Source organism: Myxocyprinus asiaticus, chromosome 44 (assembly GCF_019703515.2).
Source record: "Myxocyprinus asiaticus isolate MX2 ecotype Aquarium Trade chromosome 44, UBuf_Myxa_2, whole genome shotgun sequence".
NCBI lineage: Eukaryota > Metazoa > Chordata > Actinopteri > Cypriniformes > Catostomidae > Myxocyprinus > Myxocyprinus asiaticus.
In genome coordinates, this window is record NC_059387.1 from 10,706,589 (window position 1) to 10,729,698 (window position 23,110).

The following is a 23,110-nucleotide window of genomic DNA, read 5'->3' on the forward strand; positions in this document are numbered from 1 at the left end:
CAGCATGTTTTCACTGTGAGTATACAAGTTTTAAACTGTCATTGTGGTGCTTTTGTGATTGTTTGGCTGTCTGTTTCAGAAAACAACCATATTATATGCCTGAAAAGACTGTTTGAGTTGCTGTTTGTGTGAATGAAAACCACATCTGCACCTAATCAGCAGATGTGGCTGCATGGGAAGATCGTGTGTGATTGCTATGAACTGTTATTGTGGTACTTTGGTAAAAATTAGTCTGTTTGTTACATAAAATAAACATATTATGTGCTTGAAAAGACTCTTTGAGTAGCTGCCTGTTTGATGAATGACAACTGCTACTAATGTAAACAAATGCCAGCACACATCGGTGTGACGGTACACATGAAAGGGTTAATAATACTACCCAATGCTATTATAATTTGTAATCAAACTCATTGAACACATAGGCTATATGTTAAAAACCTTCAAATCCAGAGCCATGACCCAAGCTGTTATTCCTTGTCTAATTAGGAACCTGCCTACAGAACATCCACAAATTATATCATATTCATCACAAAAATGCATGATTCTCATTCCAAGATATTAGATTTACAAACAAAAGTACAGCACAGGTAAGGTTTAACATGTACACTGCTGCAGCCATTGATGACAGGAAAGTCCATTCCACTTTCATATTATGTAGTGAATCCCAACTTCTTACCAACCACTCCATTTTTAGAAGCTTTTTTTATTTTATTTTTTTTAATTTTTTTTATGAGAATAAATAAATATATAAACAAATACAGATTATCTATAATAAGTAAAGATTCCTTACCCATTTGTCAAGCACATGTTAAATTTTATTTAGAGGTGGGTAGAGTAGCCAAAAACTGTACTCAAGTAAAAGTACATTTACATAAATAAATAAATAAATAAATAAAAATTACTCAAGTAGAAGTAAAAGTACTAACATAAATAATTACTTAAAGTATCCAATTAAAAGAGTACTCAAGTAGTAACTTGTTACTTTCACAAATGACATAATAGACGTTTACTCCCCTATATTCCATTACATAATACACATTTAACATGTATTACAGAATTATTATTATTATTAATGGAAATTCTGTCATCATTCACCATCATGCTATTCCAAACCCGTATGACTTTCTTTCTCCATGCAACACAATAAGGAGATATTAGACAGAATTTTTGTCACTATTTACTTTCATGAATGTTTTTTATTTTTTTTTTTTTTTTTTTTTTTATATTTTGAAAGTGAATGATGACTGAGACTGTCAGTCCCTAACATTCTGTCTAACATATTTTGTGTTCCACATAATACAAAGCATCACACTGGTTTGGAACAACATGAGGGTAGGGAAATTAGGACAGAATATTAAATTATGGCTGCGCTATCACATTAAAGAGATAGTTTACCCAAAAATGAAAAAGTCTCTCATCATTTACTCACACATCTGGGATGGCATAAGGGTATGATTTCCTTTCTTCTGCAGATTTTCTAAAGAATATTTTAGCTCTGTAGGCCAAAATTTGTATGCTCCAAAAAGCATATAAAGGCAGCATAAAAGTAATCCATAAGACTCCATTGGTTAAATCCATATCTTCAGAAATGATATGACAGGTGTGGGTGAGAAACAGATCAATATTTGTCATTTTTTGCTAGACAGCAGGGGCGATATGCAGAGAAGAATGTGAATCACCAAAAACACAAGAAGAAGAATGTGAAGGTGATCTGTTTCTCTGTTTCTCATCCACACAATACACATTGCTTCTGAAGATACTGATTTAACGACTGGAGTCTTATGGATTACTTTTATGCTGACTTATGTGATTTTGTTTAGCTTTAAAATGTTGCCACCCATTCACTTGTATTGTATGGACCTACAGAGCTGAGAAATTCTTCAAAAAATCTTCATTTGAGTTCAGCAGATGAAAGAAAGGCATACACATCTGGGGTGGCATGAGTGTGAGTAAATACTGAGAACTGTAATTTTTGGGTGAACTATCCCTTTAAGGGCTCTTGTCAGATCTGGATGAATTTGTAAATAAGAAGAGAGGTTTGGAAACATTTCTAGTAATTATTACGGTGAAAACGTGAAAATGTCCCACAAGGACATTATATATAATGCTGAAATATAAACCAAAGAAAGATCATGTTTTATTAATGCCTATTTTAGCTATTTCATAGCTTTTATTCTTATTTCAGTGTAGTTACAGTTTTCAGTGTCGTAAGTATTTAAATCATTAGTTCTATACAGCAGTACCGCCACTCTCTAAATGCAGAGTATGCAGCCTGCGTAGGGCACCAACCCAGCCCATGGAACACTCGCTGTGTCTGAAACCGCCCCCTATCCACTATATAGTGCACTTTTTCGGGTGTCTGCCATTTTGTTGGAGTGTCTGAATTCTGAGTGAGCCACTCGTTCCCTACTTTTGTTCACTCATTATTACCCACAATGCACTCTAATTTCGAGTGTACATTTGATGTACACTCGACAATGGTTAATTGCCCACAGTCCACTGCGGGGAAGATATACGAGCTGGGAGTTTACTGCTTCCTTAACTCCTGCAGTTCTATTTCATGCTGATTGTATTGAATTACTTTTTGACAAATCATTACTTGATTAAAATAACATAATAACATATAGAGAGGCAAAACATACAGATACATTTTAAAATGTACTCTTTATTTGATCAAATGTGTTTACTCTTTATATTAACACAGTATATATTAAAAATGACAAACAGAATGAAGATGTATTGTATTAATATATTATTTAAAAGAATAACAAGTAAGGCCCAAGTATTTTAAAAGTTCATATGTGATGTTATTTCTGTGACAGCCTCAGAGGTCCGACACTTGGTGTTTCCGTCAGCGTCTGAATCACTCACTCATTTCGTTCACTCACTGTTGAGATATAGTGCACTAACTGCCATTCACTATATTGGAAATAGTGAACGAGTGAATGATTTCGGACACAGCCACTCTCTTCACCATACGATCGCCTCACGCGCGTGCCCCGCGCACTTCGCTGTGCATGCGCAAAAATGCTGTCTGTTCGCACTCCAGTTGTCAGTCACATGAATGGTAGAGCAAAAGACATTTATTTACACTTAACTGGGATGTTTACATGGATTTATACAGTTAATCCGCCTGAAGTAGCTGCGATAGTTTCCAGTATCCCCGCGAGGGCGCGGGATAAATGCGTAAATAGCACTGATATATTGCTGCACTGATTTAAAAATGTACACTTAAAAACTGATGTCATAAGAGCCCAGTAACATTATCACCCTGAAAATGACCATTTCATTACACAGAAAAGCCCGCGTTAGGATTAGAGCCAAACCTTACCTCAGTGTACTGCTTTAAGTTGGAGCTGTGATTTTAATCTTGAAATATCAGCTTGTCTTGGTGTTAAATGAAGGCACTGCATGACAAAACTATTTTTTTTTTCACTGTGCGGAGCAAAGAAAGTGTTTCACTTTGAAGTGTTTGATGCTGCAGCATTGATGACTTGAGTGACAGTCTGTGAAAGTGGCTCAGTGCACACAGCTGTGTGAACTTCCGCTCTCGTAAAAGTCCCATTCAATAATCTCTCAATAAATTACACATTCATTAAAATTAAACCCAGTAATGTAACAACAGGAACACCACCCATTGTAAAGAAGTAAAATTAAAATAAAAAATCATTAGAAATGAATGAGTGAGAGTAAAAAGAACCCACTTTTAAACCTACTCTAAAAGTATATATTTTTACTCAAGTTACTCAAGTATATGTAACAGAGTAAATGTAGTGCGTTACTACCCACGTCTGATTGTGACGAGGAGGAGAGCCGGGCCGGGCCGTGAAGACACACGGCTGGCCCTGAATCGGGCTAATCAGCCGAGAGTGGGATAAAGACGAGCCGGAGGCGCCAGTTCGAGAGAAAGAGACGCACACTGGTTCCCGCCTCCTCCTTGCCCATCCTTATACTGTTGCAACCATCTATTCTTATTATACACAAACATGTAAATACCTAACACACACACACACACACACACACGCTTGTTGAAGCTAATTATAATTAAACATGAAGAAAAGTCTTGCACAAGCAACATAATACGTCCAGTTCAGATCAAGTGAAAGGCTTTTTTTAGGCTGCATGAACCACACGTGGATATCACAGAAACGTAGCGTTCCTATAATCGTGGTGTGTGTGTGTGTGTTTTGGTAAGACTGCGGCTACTCGAGGGCTAGACAGAAACTTCGCTAGCTTTTCTTCCTCACATATAAAAATCTGAGAAACATTTATTATTATTATTTTTAAATGACAAAAATGAAAATAATATAATTATGAAATCTATAGTTATAGGGCTGTTATTCGACAAATAGTTAGCCTCATTTGACAATGCAATCAATAAGCTACATAGTAGCTACACATACCTGAAGCTGCCACATCTTGCCATTGAAGTGCTGATGCTGGCTGATGCTGTTTTGCCTCTTCTTTTTTCAAATGTCCATTTCAATATTCTTACAAATCTCCTCACCAGTGCGCACCTATGAACCGTCTGTCTAATGTTCGTTCCATTCAACTCGGATAGTCAGATTTTCCAACTTCCTACTAAGAAAAGTGCAATGGAAAGCCACTTGAACTCGGAATTCCAACTTGTAAACTTTCAAATTTCACAAACTTGTTGGCACCCAAGGAGATATACAACACTATGTAAGTGATAGTGGATAGTAGACAGAAGAACTTTAACTTTTATAAAAAAATAAAATAAAATAAATAAATAGAGATAAATGAGTCAAAGTTCCTACATTGCAAAATAATGAAGCTTGTTTAATGAACATCTGCAGAGACAGGTATATTAAACATGGTAAATTATGCTTTCTTTGATAATCGTACACCTGTAGCATAAATGCTAGAGTTGCAGCAATGTTTATCAATTCGGTTGCTAGGAGACATCTCTGGTGACAGTTGAACACCTGCTAAGCTAACGGGAGCATTGTGGTTTTGTTTCCTTACACGTCATCTTCCGAGCATATGGCAATGGAATGCCTTTATGGTCGGAGATCGGAGATGCCAAGTAGGAATATCCCACATCCGATCTGAATTTAACGCAGCGTAAAACAATCGAGGTAATTACTTCCAAATGTTCCAGTCTCATTGGGTGGATCATATATAACTTCTTTACATGGCCAGTTTACATGTCAGCCAGCACTTCTGAGTGGGTGGTTCTTCTCAGGAGTGAATGAACGTAAAAGGAGACACTGATTGATGCACAGCGAGCAGAATAGCGGTTCTGAAGGATTTTATTTTACTGCGCACATGAAAACTCTGTGATTAGGACATGGTTACAGAAACGTTTGGGGCTTTTTCTGAAATATCCGGGGCTTAAGCCAGGTAAGCCCACCCCTAGTGCCACCCCTGCTGAATACTGCCTGCTTTTTTATAGTATGTGAAATAGAACACTATTCAACAATTAACATTTCAAATACTAGTGTGCTACATTTGTTGTCACATGACTTCATTACACTGCATGTTTAGTTCAGAGAGTGGCATCCATTTATCATCTGGGAATTTTGGGTAAAATGTCTGGTTGATATTAAATGTTTGTTCAGTGTTTACAGGAAATTTGCATCCTGTGAATAGTACACAGTACATACTGTACACTGCAATTAATAAAAATAGGATGGTAGTATACTTTTCCAATAGGAACACACAATCTAAAAATGTTGTTTGTCTTTCTTTTGTTTGTTAGTGCGTTATTTTTGTTCTTTTGTTTGTTCGTTTTTTTCCCCTCATTCATTTATTCATTTGTTCAGTCTTTTTTGTTCCTTCATTCTTTTCTTTATCTTTACCTCATTAATTTGTTCATTCTTTTTCATTTGTTTGTGTGTATATATATATATATTTTTTTTTTTCATTTTGTTTTTCTTTAGTTATTTGGTTTGTTCATTCTTTCTTTCATTCCTTCATTACATTTCCTGGTTCTTTCTTTTCATTCATTATTTTATTTGTTTTTCCTTGTAGTTATTTCATTCATTCTTTGTTTGTGTGTTTGCTCTTTCATTTGTTTTGTTTGTTTTCCCTCTTTTGTCTTTTTCTTTGTTTGTTCATTTGTTCATTCTTTTCATTCATTCTACTTTGTTTGTTTATTTTTGTTTTTTAATTTGTTCTTTCTTTTGCTCTTTCTTTTGTTTGTTCATTTGTTTCTTTCTTGGTTGCTTGCTTTCTTTCATGAAGGATGGCCTCTTTCAGCTGTTTTATGCATGCATGCACAGAAGAATATCTCTCTTTAACACATTAGTAGGGCTACACACAAGACAAATGGTTCTTTAGTGGAACTAAACCACAATCAGCACAGAGTGACCTATTTTACAACAGCAATAATTTTTAGGTGTGTGTGCAAGTGTGTATGTACCACCTAAATGTAATAATTATCATTAAATAAAATATTTTATGTGCTGGAGGTGTTATGTGTGCATGTACACCGATCAGCAACAATATTAAAACCACCTGCCTAATATTGTGTAGGTCCCCCTCGTTCCGCCAAAACAGCGCCACCCCACATCTCAGAATTGCATTCTGACATGATATTCTTCTCACCACAATTGTACAGAGCGGTTATCTGAGTTACCATAGACTTTGTCAGTTCAAACGAGTCTGGCCATTCTCTGTTGACCTCTCTCATCAACAAGGCATTTTCACCCACAGAACTGCCACTCACAGGATGTTTTTGTTTTGTTTTAGTTAATGTCAAACCTTGGTTCTTTTGTTTATAGAGTATGTTTCATGATCTTGGACAGCAGCAGTGTGTTTAAAGGCAATTTGATGTTGTTAATAGGAGAGCATCCTGTCTGTCCACCAGTAGAGTTAATTGGAGATCCTCTAATGGCTTAATTGAGTGTGATCGAGTGGAGTGGAGTGCTAGTGCACTTGTACTAAGTGTGGACGGTCAGTTTGTGTTGTTTGTTGTCACTGGGCAGGTCTACATCACAGATGACAGATGGATAAAATTCAAATCTGTTTTTTTTTTTTTTTTTTTTTTTTTGTATGATGACTGCTAAACTATATAATTGACCAGTGTCCGAAGGAACCGATTTCCTACAGAGTATCACCCTGTGCTCTTTATTTTGCTTTAATCTGTTAGCATACCTCACAGAATGTAAAAGTCATATCTCTTGTGTGAGTTTTATTGTGTTGGTATGTTGCTGTGTGCTTGACTGTTTTAATTACACTTTCTCTTCTCCCCAAATGCTAATGGATCCCTTTTGGATATGAATATTAAAATAGCACAGTAGTCTGCTGTTGTTCCAACATGTTCAACTTATTGCATCTTCCTGATCTCGATTGTGTGTGTGTTTCTGTGTATGTATGTGTGTATTTGTACACCTCACAGGTGTTTTTCACATTTGACCCTTTAGAGTTTCATCATACTTCAAATTCATCACAGCAGGATTTACACTTGTACCTTCTCTCCTCTCAATACATATACAGGTCCATGGAGACTCCAAAATTAAAAGACACCAACCAAGACAAAAAAAAAAAAAAACATTAGACAAAGACATCTCAGTAGTTGTGCATGATGTGTTTGTCTTTATGATGCTATTGGATAATTGCAGATCAGCAGATACCATGTGTTTTTGTGTGTTTATGTGAGTCATGGAGTTGTAGTCTTTAATATTCTAGAAGAGAGGAACAAATACAAATAAAATAATCACAGCAGGGTTTAGAAGTGAGAAAGTCTAAAGAGAATACTTTGACATTATCTGCAATATATGTCTCTCTCTCTGCTCTCTCTCTCTCTCTCTCTCTCTCTCTCTCTCTCTCTGTCTCAATTCAATTCGGCATTATTGACATGACAGTTGGAGTATAGTATTGCCAAAGCATTTTCAGGTTGTGTAAATACAAACCCCCTCTCTATATATACATTTTTTCCTCTATTTGCTTACATTTATCCAGTCGATATCTGCTAGGCAGCACTCATTCAAACAAGCATCATAGCATTGCGGTCAATACCAACAACACACATGTCTACCCTCTCTCATAAAACACATCCAACACGTCTACATGTCAGACACACATGATAAGCACTTTGTCCGCCAAACACTTCAGATCAAAGCAGCACTTCAGTAAACTAACCGAGCCGAGACCAAATCAGTATTGAACATGTACGACTCAAGCAAGCCGCGTTATTCTTGCAGTCTCTTTTATTTTGTAGTGGAATTATTTTGCAGTCTCGATACTGTGAAATTCTTTGTAGTGCCGCTTGCGTTAAGTTGTTTGGCTCTTTTAAACCTTGTTTTCCCCCCATGCTGTTTTCAAAGTTCAGATGTGTTTTTACAATTTACATCAAGAGCTCCTAGTGTTCTGCAGTGAATTACGAACAGCAAGAAACAATCTCCAAGTAAATGGATTTGTGACTTAAAACACACAAAAAAATGTTTGGTGAGGTGAAGGAAAAGGAAAGGGGGACAAAATAAAAGTGTTTTCTGAACAATAAGCATGTGAGCGAGATTTTAAAAGGGAAGCTCACAGGAACAGAATAGCGACTGAATTTTGACACCTCTAAATCCCTGGGAACGGACGATGATATGCGGTTTGAACGTCTGCCTCCGCTGCCGTTTGTTTAGGATGAAGACGTGCTGAGAGAGTTGTCCCCGATGCCTTTTAAACTTTTTAAACTCTGCTTTATACGGTGTAAAGTTACACAAATATTGGATGCAATGAAACTTTCAAAACAGAGTTGAAAACATTTTCTTTAATATCCCAGTTTTGCTAGAATATGCTGGCTTTAAAGTCTTAAGTGTTCATATTTTTTTCTGCATAGGCTTGGTGGATTAAATTGAAATTCATATTTGTTTTTTTGTCTTTTTTTATTATTTATTTAGCATGCACTTTTTATCAAAAGTGACTCACAAATGATATGTCAAAGGAGCCAACAATATTAGCAATGCAGGAATACCAAATTTCAATAGTAAACCATTTCAATCTACCTGGCCTTCATTGCATATCATGAAATGAACAGTAAAGGCGCTACAACAACAAGATCAGTTCAGAAACACTTTTTGCCCTGTTCCTCACACAATGCTATCTTATTACATCAAAACACTTTTACTATAGTGCATGTCTTGTAAGGTGATGCATTTTAACATTTGCATTACATAACCAATTATCTTTATAAGCTTGTTCAAATGTGATGAAATTGAGTGATAGCTCAACTGAAAGATCGTTACACTTGGTTGCAAATGACTGAGTACGAGTGCCGCTGAGCACGCAATTCGACATGTGAGCCGAAAGTGTCATAGAAGCACCACAAAATGACATGGTTGCTTTAGCAATTGCATTTTTCATCTCACATTTGCTTGTTATTTTACTATCAGTTAGGTTTAGGGTTGGGAGGTCGGTTTTTTTTATGTAAAATTTTATAAAGCATTAGCCTTTAAAAACTCGCCTGTTTTTAATCTCACATTTGCGTTTAATGAAGCGATTGGTTAGGTTTAAGGTTTAGGGTAGAGGTTAAGTAATTGCGTTTTTCATCTTACATTTGCTTTTTATGAAGCGATTGGTTAGGTTTAAGGTTTAGGGTAGGTTTTTTTTGTTGATTTGAACTTGATTTAAATCATTAACATTAACCTCATCTGTTTGGGAGAAAAATTAACTCGCTTTTAGCGCCACTCAGTGGACATTTAACCTTGGAACTGCCATGATAAATGTAAGGAACCATGTAATATCATTTTGCAAAAATGTCACCACAGTCACATAATTTACACGGGATCAGTCTGGGAAAAACAAAACCAATGTTTCAAAGGAGCCAACTTAGCATGGCCGCAACAGCAAATTTCAATAGTGAGACAATTAAATGTCGAAATGTGACAATTAAGTGCCAATTTAGATTTTTTTATTTTTTATTTTATTTATTATTTATTATTATTATCATTATTATTATTTCATATTCATAGAGAAATGTATTCATTCACCCATGATGTACATATTGCTTGTCTGCCCTGCAGAAAAATCCTGATGGTAACTGGTTTTCATGGTTTCAGTTGGTCCAAGATTGCCATTTATGTGCCTAAGCTGGTCCAGCCTCTGTTTGTATGGTTGATGAAGATACTAACTGCTGGGCTTAGTTTCAACCTTGCAGACCATCTTTATAAAGCTAGATCAAGCTAATAAACCACCGTGGACTAGCAACAAACCAGCTACCATTTTCCAAAAACCAGTATGAAGGTGTTTATTTCACTCTGAAAGCAAACAAATTGAAAAATCTTCTCATATATTGAAGGACATCCTAGAATCTTTGCAGAGCTATGATCATTCTTAGTATGTAGTGCAAAACATTTGAACAGTGAGTAGAGCATCTTATAACAGACATAAATCCAGTATATATGTTGTTTATTTTAACTTACTGTGGCTCTGATGCTGGTTTAACAGGGATCATAGAGGAAAGCACTAATAATATCAAATTCAGATGCAGTGTTGATGTAATTCCTGTTAAACCAGCATCATATATATCCTGCTGCTCATTTATATGAGCTATTGTGTTTGTTGTTTGCAAGGGTATGCACATGGTTTGTTCAGTTACATTTTCATTTGCATTACAACAAAGCTTACTATGTGCTAGTTAGTGTGTTGTGTGTATGTGTGTGTGTGTGTGTGTGTGTGTGTGTGTGTTTTAGTAACTGATGCTCTATATAACAAATTGACTCATTCTTGCCCTCGGCCACCTGCTCTGCCAGCTCACTGCCACACACACCACATACAACTTTTAGGAGTCTTCAGGAGCATGGTAAAGTTAATCCATTAGTGAAAATGCTACTTGCACACACTAAAAGTTTCTGTGTAACTTTAATTGGTCTCCATTTTATTTTCTCCCTCTCTACTGTCCTGGGTGAACTTTCTTTATGTATGTCTCTGTGATTCTGCATGCAGAAGTTTAACTCTCATTGTAAACTGAATGCAAATGTTGATTGGCCCTCTCTGACATCATGTAGTCCGTTTTATTTGTACACCTTTATTTAAACAGCAAGTATGTAAATAAATGTTTATATTCAGTCAAAATTAAATGTATTTGTACCACACTTTTCACAATACATATTGTTCCGAAGTAGCCTCACAAAGAATATTATTTAGACTACAGCTGACGATCGGCTGATGTGCTTCAGTGCCCAAAATCAAGGACTGAGTTTGGATTGAATCAGCCCCTACTTCTTTGGAACACATGTTAAAAAAGCTCGAAATTACACACTTAAGTGCCTTTTGATTGAATTTAGAATTCAAGTCAAAAACATTTCAAATGGAAATTTTAGCCAGGATTATTGTTTTAATGTATGGTTAGATGCATTTTGTTCTTTTTATGTCCCTTGTGTAAAGTTTGTTGTGTTTATTGTTGTGTGTAATGTATTATACTGCTATTTTGGCCTGATGTCTCTCGAAACAACAAGATAAAGGTTAAATATTAATAATAATGTTCAGTTTGGACATTGTGCTTGAGTGTGTGTTATGAAGACAGTGCTATAAATGATGAATTATTCAGTTGTTTGTCATTGTCCTGTTGCGCTGAGGGGGCATGTCTGTCAGTGGATTTAGGTGTTTACTGTATGTTACTGTAGGGATTGATGGAGCTGTAATAATTGTTTATTGTTTAGACCCAAACACAGGGCTGGAGGATAAGTGCGCTCTTTAAAGTGAGCAGCTGAACAGGGTTGTGTGGAGGAGAGCTGGGTCTGAAGTTGACCACTGCTGTAGGAGACTGTCTGTTAGAGTGACATCATCTATAATCTCTCTCTCTCTCATTCTCTCTCTCTCTCTCTCTCTCTCTCACTAACACTAACACACACACACACACACACACACACACACACACTGTCTGATACCACTCCCTATCACTTAAAAATCTGTCTCTTGCTGCACATCTATTTCCATTCCTGTTAAAGTGTTCTGTGCTATGTTTTGTTTGATTTTACACTATTTTTGCCTTATTTTTTATTTTATTTTTTATTTTATTTTTTACACAGTACATTTTTCTCTTCATTTCCAATAATCTTAATCAGAGTGGTTTGACATTATAGATTTATATAATTTTTTAAAACAAGATGCTTTGTTTTAAGCGTGGCACGGTTAACACACATAGCACATGTATAGCTTAAATGTTGAGCTGTGGTTCTGATGTGGGAAATGCAGATTCAAAGCTCGCAACATGTCCTGATCCCATTCAGCCACCTCTCTCTGATACTCTCTATTACTGTATATCTGTTGAATAATTAGTTTAAATTATTGCTTAAGTATGGTTTATTATTATTTTTAAGTCACCTGCAATATTTCTCAATAAATCTGAATTTATAAGTCTCTATTTTTCAAATTTCAATATAAAATGGCTTTATCTGCATGGCGTTTTCATAAACAATAATGTCATAGCATTGATAAAAAATAAGCACACAAATAAACGAAAACAGTGAGAGACAAATAAGTGCCAGTGATGTTTATAAAAGTATTATTATTATTATTATTGTTGTTGTTGTTGTTGTTGAATTGTATTGTATTGTATTGTATTTAAATAAGTATTTTTTAAATTATTATTTTTTATGATATTTCATTCTAAAATATCATATAATACGTATAATATATTGTCTAATATATATATATATATATATATATATATATATATATATATATATATATGGGTATATATTAAATGGGTATATATTATTAAAAAATATTTGAGTTTTTGTTCTATATTACATTAAATATATTTATATTATTATTATAAGTAGTAGTAATAGTAGTAGTATTTATAAGTTAGCATTCTGGTAATTATAATATATTCAATACTATTATTATTATTTATTTTTTTTAGATAAAACATTTTATGAAATAATACAAATACAGCTAATATTTTCTTATTCTTATTTTCTTATTATCTCTCTTTCTCTATCAGTTCCCTCAGTCCAGATGCAGATATGGATGCCATATTTCAGAGGGAAGGCTTTGGAAGGCAGAGCATGTCTGAAAAGCGGACCAAACAATACAGTGATGCTGCACAGCTGGAGATTATTAAGAGTCGCATGTCAAAGAGTATGGACTTAGGTAACTGTTCCCATTTTAAACAATACTTTCTAGATCACTTCCTGTCCCTGCTTTGCTCCTTCTTCCTCCTGCCCAATCAAGCAGTGCAGTTTATCATTTCTTGGAGTACCACAAATAATACACATTTTGGATATCTCCCTTATTTGACACATTCATGGAGCACTTTACTAATTAGCTAATTAGTACAATCAGGTGTGCTAGATAAAGGAGACATTGAAAAGTGTAGTGTTAGGTTAAAAACTGACTATTGAGGACTCTTAAGCAGAATGTACCTTACTTAATGTACTTCCATTGCTCTCCTGACTAATATATTTATCACTCATCTCTCATAGTAGACCTGTTAACTGACCTGTTTGGTCTCAAGTGGGTTTGTCAAGGACTCAAGGACAGGTCAGGGTTGTACAGTGCATGAAGCAGCACTCCGGTGGCCTCTCTCAGGGGACCCCACGGTCTCTGCTGCATGACCGAGCAGCTAATCGGTGGAGAAAAAACATCTCTTTCATCCTCCTCCACCTCTTTATCCTCAGTCAACATCAAGACCAGGGCCTCCTGAGACCGGACCAATGCCCTGTGCAGTCCAAAAAGATGGGACACTTGAGACACGGCTCACTCAAAAAAAAATAAAATAAATAAAAACTTTTGGCTTCAGTAGCCAAAGTGAAATGATTGAAAGATGGTATAAAACTAGAACCTAGATATAGAAAAAGAAAAAAAAGAGGAATAAATAGCTAAATAAACAAGAAAAGGCTTTTGGCAGCTGAAAAGATCTATTTTAGGGCATCATCATGGTTTAACAGCATTAGCCTTATATATCAGTCAGAAGTGAATGGGAGCTAGGGTATCTTAAAGACATAGGTGTTGGTGTTTGGATGTTCTTAAGTTTAAGTAGCCCTGCTCTGTGGCCTTAGGGTCTCTATTACACTTTATCAGAATGCTTTACATGTATGCTGTCGGCTCTACAATTTCAAAAACTTTTTTTTTTTAAATGACATTTTAGTTTTGTAATGAAATAAATTAATATGGTGGCACAAATATATTTTTGTCTACAAAACGAATTTCAAACATTTAAGCATATGCCTTCAGATCAAAAGATTTTTAAGATCATGAGAAACATTTCAGTCAAGTGTTTCAAAAATTTTGACCGGTAGTGTATATATATTTGGACAATTAAAGGTGCACTCAGCGATTCCTGAGAAACACTATTCGAACTCAACTGCCAAAACAAACACACCCCTCCCTTCAGTGCTCCTTTGGAAGCTCCTCCCCCCAAATTCATGCATGCGCCTTGCCAAGGGAACGACAGTAACATTTCGGTTTGCTGACCTAAAGAACCACCCCCTGTTGCTGATTGGCTGGAGTAGTGTTGTGTGGATTGGTCCGATCCACTTTGTTTTTGTCCCATTTACAGAGCCAGGGCTGTGTGCAAATACTAGATTTTTTTTTTTTTTTCAGCCCACCCACAGAACCAGCTAGCAGACTGTGAGGAGATATTTGCAGAATTTGACAAAAAGATTGCACCTTTAAGGCACATTACAAATGCATTATATTACTTACAAAATATCAAACCAAGTGGCATCTGCACACAAATAATTCTAGACCTTTTCTCTGAACTAACATCATGTTTCTGAGCCATGTTTTCCAATTACTTTAATTAGGGGTGCACAATATATCTTCAGCGGATAAATGGGATAATTAAAATATTTTTATCATGTCAGTATTTTTGCCGATAATTGGTTGGGGTTTATTTTTCTTGGGTCATTTCAACGTTTATGCACCGTGTTATGTTGTTTAGGGTTTCATTTTAATCTGGATCATCTGCTGTAAGTGGCGATATGCCATTTCCCATTTTCTATTTTTGTTTCATGTAGAAATTATTGAAAAAAAAAAGGAAAAAAAAATTGCTACATTGGGGCAATCATTGTCACGTTTTCCCTTATTACTTCATGAAAAATAACAACAGTTAAAATTTAGTTAGATTGTAAAGTCCCAAACACTTAAACAACACCTATTTTGTTTCAAGTTAGTAGTTTTAATTAATTATATACATTAGCAGCTCCAGTTTAAAGAGTTAAAAGTCTAAAAGTAAAATTATCGGTTATTGGTATCGGCCACAATGAACTTTGAATTATCTGTTATCAGTATCGACCCAGAAATCAATACAGTGCCTTTTAATTAATGCATTTTAGCAGAGTGACCACAGGTGTAGTTCATCACATTAAGTATGAACTTGTTCCACTAAACCAGATAATACTTTTCATCCTAATTTTAATCAATGTATCTATTGTATTTTTTTTATTTATTTATTTATTTTTTTTTTTTTACGTTTTGCTTTAAAAGAGTGCATTTCCTAGTGTTTTCTTAGCAAGTAGCTAGAGTAAAATGTCTGTAACAGTTTTCTTGATTAAGGATAAAAACTGAAATTTTAAAAACATACTACTAAACTAAGGCAATACTTTTTTTTTTTTTTTTTTTTGCCAATTATAAAGAATAATCACCATCTCATCCTTTCAGTGGAACCCATTTAGAATAGGAGATGTGATTGGACATCCCTGCCTATTTCAAACAAGCACCATTTCACCTCCTCTCTACTCATTAGAAGTACTTTTCAATTCCACCAAATCTCTTGTGCTTTATTCAATGAGCAGTTTCCTTTAAATGGTATTTTAACTTCAAGGCAAAGTATATTCTTTTGCTCATCTCGGGCATTTAGGAGAAGAATCCGATCAGTTTAAAGACAGATCTGTGAGCCAACACTGGGAAATTCTGCATAAAAGTCTAACTTTACAGTTTGATTTCTCCCCAATGTGAGATAAGACGAAGAGGGACAAAAAGTAATTGGTTACACATTCATGCATGGAGCTCAAAGCAATTGACTAACACAGTATAACCTGCCCAGTGCTTTTGAATGTTGGAGAGAGACACATATCTCTCTCTTTCTATGTTTTTCCTTTCTCACCAACTGGGTTATTTTGACTGTCTCTATCTGTCTCACTCCTTGTCTCACTTTCACACAGTGATTTGCATGCATCTTGGTTTGGCCTTTGGAAATGTCACGTAACGTCAGTAATACAATGAGTTGCTGCATGGGTCTGGGAATGGTGGAATGTCTCACATTAACCAATCACAATTGTTTATGCCTTCCTAACAGTAGCCGATGAGTTTCACCTCACTCCCTACAAAGAGAGGACAGAAGGTAAGGCCAATAATAAAGGGTTCCATTCACACTAACCTCACAAATGGACTGGATCTCTCTGTGTTAGCATGCTCATTTTTAAATGTTTTGTTGTATTTCTAATTGTGAGATTGTCCTCTGCAGACTGATTTATCATACACATAAACTTTGTAGAAAAACCTAATGAGTTGCCTACCTAGACGGCATTTCAAGGCATCATAGGTGCTCTCACGAAGGAACCCAATGGGTGTTCCAATAACTGTTTTGGCCAAATACGTCACAGATAAGACAATCCCTGAATGCATTGTAACAAGCTAGTGAAGGAAAAAAAAATATGCTGCATTCATTACTGACAATTATTGACAACAATAGTTCATTCTAATTACAACTGCAGATATTTTACCTAATATGTGTCTATGACAAAACATTTTTGTACTTAGTAGAGTGGCTTCCTTAGATGGTGGCTGTCTATATTGGCTGTGCATAGCAAATCAGTTCACTAGGTTTTGGAACATAACTGTAGTAATCTTATTTTAGAAAGCATCCATCACCAGTGCAAGACCACCAGTGATGGTGGAAATTATTCCAGCAACAAGCCTGCATGTGTGTAAGGAAGGATTGCTGAAATTCCATTCCATATAGACCCTCAAAGTCAGGCAGGCCTGTTTGGCTTACTGCAATTAATCCATCAATGTCAAACGTCTGGAGCTGAGACTTCTAGTTACAACATAGGGGAGCACACATTTATTTAGTGTGTAGAACTATAAGGGTGTGGAGATGTGAAATGCTGTTTGAACCCCATTTTGAAACCAGGGATTTTCAACAAGAAAAAAAAAAAGTGAGGAGGTACTTGATGTTGGCCATCAGGAATTGTTAGTTTGTAAATAATTAGCTTTTCATACAAAGGGGTTGGAGGGGAGGGGTTGAAAAATGAGGAATTCATGACTAATATATATATATATATATATATATATATATATATAATATATATATATATTTTTTTTTTTTTTTTTTTTTGGGAATAACATGTACCAATGAATCGTTCACAATACGACCAGGAACATGAATTAAGAACGTAGGGTCAACTATGATGTCATGTTGACCTGCATCAATGTTTCCCAGCTACATCAAAACTATGCACTTGCACATTTCATTTTGAAGCCTTGCTTTCACTGTTTCACTGTTAAACAAGTAACTATACACTTCCCCTCTTCTTGCTACCAAGCAGACTCATACAAGCGCCCTTCTGTGGAGGTCAGTGCAGCACATGATGCTTGTGGTGTGAGATACATTGAAGATGTCATAGAAATTAGGTGATTGTGAGGTGAAATTATTATAGTAAAAATCTGAGATGACTGGAACCTCTCATCATTCATTTTCTGGGAGCTTTTATAACATGAGAGACATCCAAAAAAATAAACAAATAAATAAAACCTTAATGGACAAAAGGCTTTTCTCATATGAAATTAGAGGAAGACTCATGGGAACACAGAGTTAAAACATGAATGCACTAGATGTGAAAAGAAGAGCAAAGCATGAGCATGCTGTTCTGTATGTAAATAGAGAAACCAGTCCTCTAAACCTTTGTCTCCAGACTCATGTAGCCCGACTTTTGACATAAACTCTGTCTTATTTTACAGCTTATTCTGACCAAGAATTGGTCACTTGATAACTAGATAACTTGCTACTAAGTGTTGCAAACAAAACTCTGAATATATATAAAGGTGCACTCAGTATTTTTCTCCATTAAAAAAAGTTTTACTCTTGAAGAAATTAATTGTAATTTTGAAACATATGTATAAAAGCATGACCGCTCACATGAGATGAGGACTCTAGTCATATCAGTGACCTTATAAGAGCTGTTTTATTCTACACTGGGCAGGGGTGCCCTCATTGGGGCTGCCATTTTAGAATCACTTGACCAGCTGAATACTACTTGCCTAATCTCAGTAACCATCTAGTTATTGGACACTTTCACTCTTGGATTAAATTAATCATGGCTGATTGTGAATTGTGAATTTCTATAGTAGCATCTGTAACTGAAAAATATTGATTTCGAATGATGCTGCATCCACACCACTAGGTGTCACTGTAAATCCAAGATGACACAAACAAATAGTTACTGAGTGCATCTTTAAAGAATTTGATAACACTAACTTTGCAAACTTTGGAAAATCTATTGAGAGGCACTCATTGTCGTAGGCAGGTACCTTATAAACACATGTACTGTATGTCCTGGCAGACTTATAAAAAACTTGTGCACACTGATTCCCAGTTGCATTAAGACAGCCAATCCAATTTGAACTAGCATTTTCAACCAATGCTTCCGTCAGATAGTCAGTCAATGGACTGCGAATGGTTAGTGTGAGACTAAAGAACCCCAACTTTTCCCTCTTGTGGTTAAACCAAAGATATTTTACACCTGAAACCACTCAACTCTTATAGACTGCTGTCAGGGTGCTTAGTTTATATTCATTTACCAGAGCCACAATATCAGCTATGGAAATTCCACCTTGCCCCATGTTCTTACAACCTGATAAACTTGAATACCCTTGCGGTTGAGGGCAGTTAACATAAGGAGTCCCAAAGCAACCCAACGTAACAGACCTTTGCTATACAACTTATCAAGTTCCATGTCTGTAAGGGATGGTAAATGATTACGGCCTGAGAGTTTCATGACTAAGCAGAAATATGGATGTTGTCTCAGCAGAATTTGAGCATCCCTGATATCATTATGCCAATGGGACAGATGAGACTCTATGACTGATTGGCTATTATTAGAAGTTAATTAGGACAGATGTAAAGAAGCAAGAGACAACCTGGACATCCTTTGGTCCGCTAATGATGCAGGACAGGCAGGAATGGAGGTTGGTAACCCTAAGACTCCTTCAATCTTCCTGGACACACCAGGATGAAACCTCCTTGGCCGCTTAGAAGCTATTTTAAGCCTAATCACCCTTTTAACTTGCTGCATAATTTTTGCAGATAGCAGAATAAATTACAAACGATGGATTGGGCTTTCATACGCAAATGGTGGCCCATGTTACCTTGAGGATCAGTCACAGGATTATTGCTAGGCCATTTTAACAATACTGTGGCCACTGAACCTGAATTAACCATCTCAGGTTATTCATAACATAAATGATGCTTTCTTTTAGCATTTAATGGTAATCACTCTTAACCACTGAAGTGCTTGAGGTGCCTTTGTGGGCTTGCTAATTAACGAGATACAGGCACTTTATGGAATATTTCAATATACAGTTGACAGGGTTGGGAGGGTTACTTTTGAAATGTATTCCACTACAGATTACAGATTACATGCTGTACAATTTAATTTGTAACATATTCCATTAGATTACTCAAGGTCAGTAACATATTCTAAATGCTTTGGATTACTTCTTCAGCACTGGTAGATTTTTTCACTTTAAACTCTGCCAGTACAGTAAGACAAAATACACGTTAAAAATACATTCTCTGAAAAACCCAAATATCTTATGCAGTGTTGTTTCTAAAACAAGATAAATTAAATTTATCTTGTTTTAAGCATTTCTAGATATTTGTTACAGGAAAACAATACAAACATTAATATCAAGAATACGATTTTTGCCCTAATATCAAAGGTCTTACTAGAAAAAAAGAAATTATGATCCAACGTGAATTTTCTTGATAAAAAAGATAAGAAATAGCATTTTAGCTTAGCGTAAAGCTGACAAATTACACAAGGTTTATTTCTATTTCTTGTGCTCCAAACTTACTCCAAACTCACTTCTCTGTCTGCTCGTATGAATGTTACACATCATAAGAAAGTGTTTCAGCGCTGTTCAAATGCACTTTGGATCACATCATTTATATGTATAAATGTTTTCCATCTGAAAGGACTAAATATTAAATGAAACAAATGACAATAAAATGCAAAGTAATCTCTTCAGTAATCAAAATACTTTTTTTAAATGTAGCTGTATTCTAATTACCAATGATTTAAATTGTAACTGTAGTGGAATACAGTTACTGAAATTTTGTATTTTAAATACATATTCCCGTTACATGTATTCCATTACTCCCCTGATAGTAGACATGTCTTCACTTTTGTTGTCTCTGTCTCTTTATTTTCATCATATTTTTTTTTCACTTCATATTTCATATCTATCTCTCTCAAATTACCAAAACTTCCATGGTATTACTATTTTTTGCTTTGGACATGGTACCTTGGTAATGCCTTGGTATTTTTTAAGTACCTTGGAGTACTATAAAAATACCATGCTCTATGAATAAGGTGATTATTCTTTACCGTGGGACATGGTACCATGCTAATGCCATGTTTTTTAGGCATGGTTTATCATGGTATAATTTGAAGAGTATTATTTTGAAGAGTACTATGTAAATAGCATGTTATATGAATAAAAAGAACTATTCAGTGTCATGGCATTAATCATAGTGCCAATCATAAATATACCAATAATACCAAGTTTTTTTTTTTTTTTTCATACATGATGTACCATGGATTTATTTGAAGAGTATTAGTTAGAGAACCATGTAAATACCATGTTAGAACACTAAAGAAATCATTCAGTGCCATGGCATTAATCAAGTGCCTTCTGGACATGGTATCATGGTAATGTATCATGGTTAATGCAATGTGTTTTGGACATGATGCACCAAGGTAATACCAGGGCATTATTTGAAATACTTTGGAAACCATAAAAATACAATGGTATATGAATAAGGTAATAATTCAGAATCATGGTAAATATCATGGTACCATTATGGAAAATACTATGGTATAACCACCTGATACATAATGGTTCCGTGATAACACAACAGTACTTTTTTTGTGTCTCTCTCTTTCTTTCTTGATATTTTACATCACACCTAGATGAGAAAATAGTAAAGGAAAAAAAACAAATAAATAAATGAGTGAGAAGATGACAGTAAAGAGCTTGTATGTGATGTGATAAGAATGATAGAGAGGTTTGATCCATAGAGAGCTGCATGTGAAAATCCCGCCTGAAAAAACAAAACAGCGAAAGCACAATCATGAGCTTTTCGTCCCTTGACATGTTTTGGGCTGAGGAGAAACAATGCCATGACGCTGAATACCGAACAGGCTCAGGCGGTATGATTATTCCAAGATTCAGAGTGATGCAGATGTCATTTGTGCTTCCTTGAACTGCGCTGTCTGCCTGGGCTTTGTCTGCTCAATCCCTTTGTGTTTGGTATGCTGTGAGCGCCTCCACTTCAGTGTAGCAGATTTGTGTGTAAGCTTTGAAATCCACATGTTCGCATGGCATTTGGAGCATGTTGATTAAAAAGGCTTCTAGGGCATATGGGAAACAATATTATGTCGTATGCGTGGCAGGCTTACTGGATTATTTCTTCTTTCATTTCTATTAATAATGAACGGGGCTAAGACTCCCATCCATCTCCACAGATACAAAGTGCTTGTTTAGAAAATAGAAATGCTTCAAGGGAAGTGGAAAGAGATGGTCTCCGCTTGTACCTCATTGGATACGAGCAACTCGTTGGCTCAAGTTCTTTATTAACATTAATGAAGACAGAAATTGATCTTTCTGTCTTGGCTTCCATTTGGTAATTTAGTGCATTCCAGACAATTCAGAACTCAGGATTGTCCCTCATCCTACTCACACCGGCGCTCATAGTCAGACAACTGACTTGTGAAGTCGAGGTTGGACTTCATTAAGAAGTGTGATCTGACATCATTTTCAAGATGGAAATAAATGTAATTTGAAGTCATCCGAGGCAGTGACTTGTACGCTTCATTAGAATTGTGGTTCCCTTTCAAGGAAACATCGACGTTGCGTAATGACATAATTGGGACTACGTCAGTGGTCTCTCGTAGGGGCTGAAGCCTTTATACAATCACGCCAATTTATTGGCTGATGGTGCTCAAGTGACGCCCATAAGGAGCCATATCATGCATTTTTGTTTTACAGCATAATGTCACAAGTGTAGCCGGGGACTGGTTTGTGACAATAGATTTGAAGGATGCTTATTTCAAATGACATCAAGGCATAGGCGTTTTCTCATGTTCGCTTTTGGGGGCAAAGCGAACCAATTTTGCGTCCTTCTTTAAGGACTTGTTAGCACTTCGTATGATCACAAGATGCATGGATGCAGCACTGATGCCCTTTTGGTCTCAGAGCATCCACATTTTGAATTATTTAGATGATTGGTTGGTGTTAGCTCATTCAGAGAGTTTTGCTGCAGTCACTTGAACAATCTAGGGCTGCGAATCAACCTAGACAAGAGCATTTTGTTGCGAGGCAACAGACGCTGTTTCTAGGGGTGGAGCTAGACTCGCGGACAGTGCAGGAGCACCTGTCTCCAACTCGCTTTCTGTCATTCTGCCAGTGTCTACCAATGTTCAGAGTAGGACACATTCTCCCTGCGAGAACGTTTCATAGGCTTTTGGGGCTTTTGATCGCGGCGTCCGCTGTCATTCCCCAGGGCATGTTGCATGTGAGACCTTTTCAGTGTTGGATGAACTCCGTAAAGGGACTTCAACCACTGACACATGCGTTTCGTCCCATCAGAGTGACGCGTGGGTGCTACCAAGCTCTGTTACCATAGAAATGGAACCGCTTTCTGCAGATGGGTGTTCCATTGGGACAGGTGTGTCGCCGCAAGGTGATAACGACAGATGCCTCCTCTATGTGTTGGGGTGCTGTGTACGTGAACCAACCTGCTCAAGGAGTATGGACAGGTCAGCAGCTGAATTGGCACATTAACTGTCTGGAGATGCTAGCAGTGCTGTTAGCTTTGAGGTTTTTCATTCTGGAAATTTGGGGCAGTCATGTTTTCATCCAATCGAACAACAGGTCGGTGGTGGCTACATCAACCGTCAGGGAGGGCTGCACTCTTGTACCA

The 23,110-nt window shown here is 36.2% G+C and overlaps 1 protein-coding gene across 2 annotated transcripts in view; it reads left to right on the top strand.

Moving 5' to 3' along the window:
* Positions 1 to 23,110, top strand: part of pard3aa (par-3 family cell polarity regulator alpha, a) — a 689,440-nt gene that overhangs the window by 441,108 nt on the left and 225,222 nt on the right. The window contains exons 16-18 of one of the 2 annotated variants that reach the window (XM_051687637.1): positions 12,905 to 13,053; positions 14,506 to 14,532; positions 16,202 to 16,246. In XM_051687637.1, coding sequence (XP_051543597.1) covers positions 12,905 to 13,053; positions 14,506 to 14,532; positions 16,202 to 16,246 — 221 coding nt within the window. The remainder of the gene's footprint in view (positions 1 to 12,904; positions 13,054 to 14,505; positions 14,533 to 16,201; positions 16,247 to 23,110) is intronic. The other variant, XM_051687638.1, reaches the window with a different exon arrangement.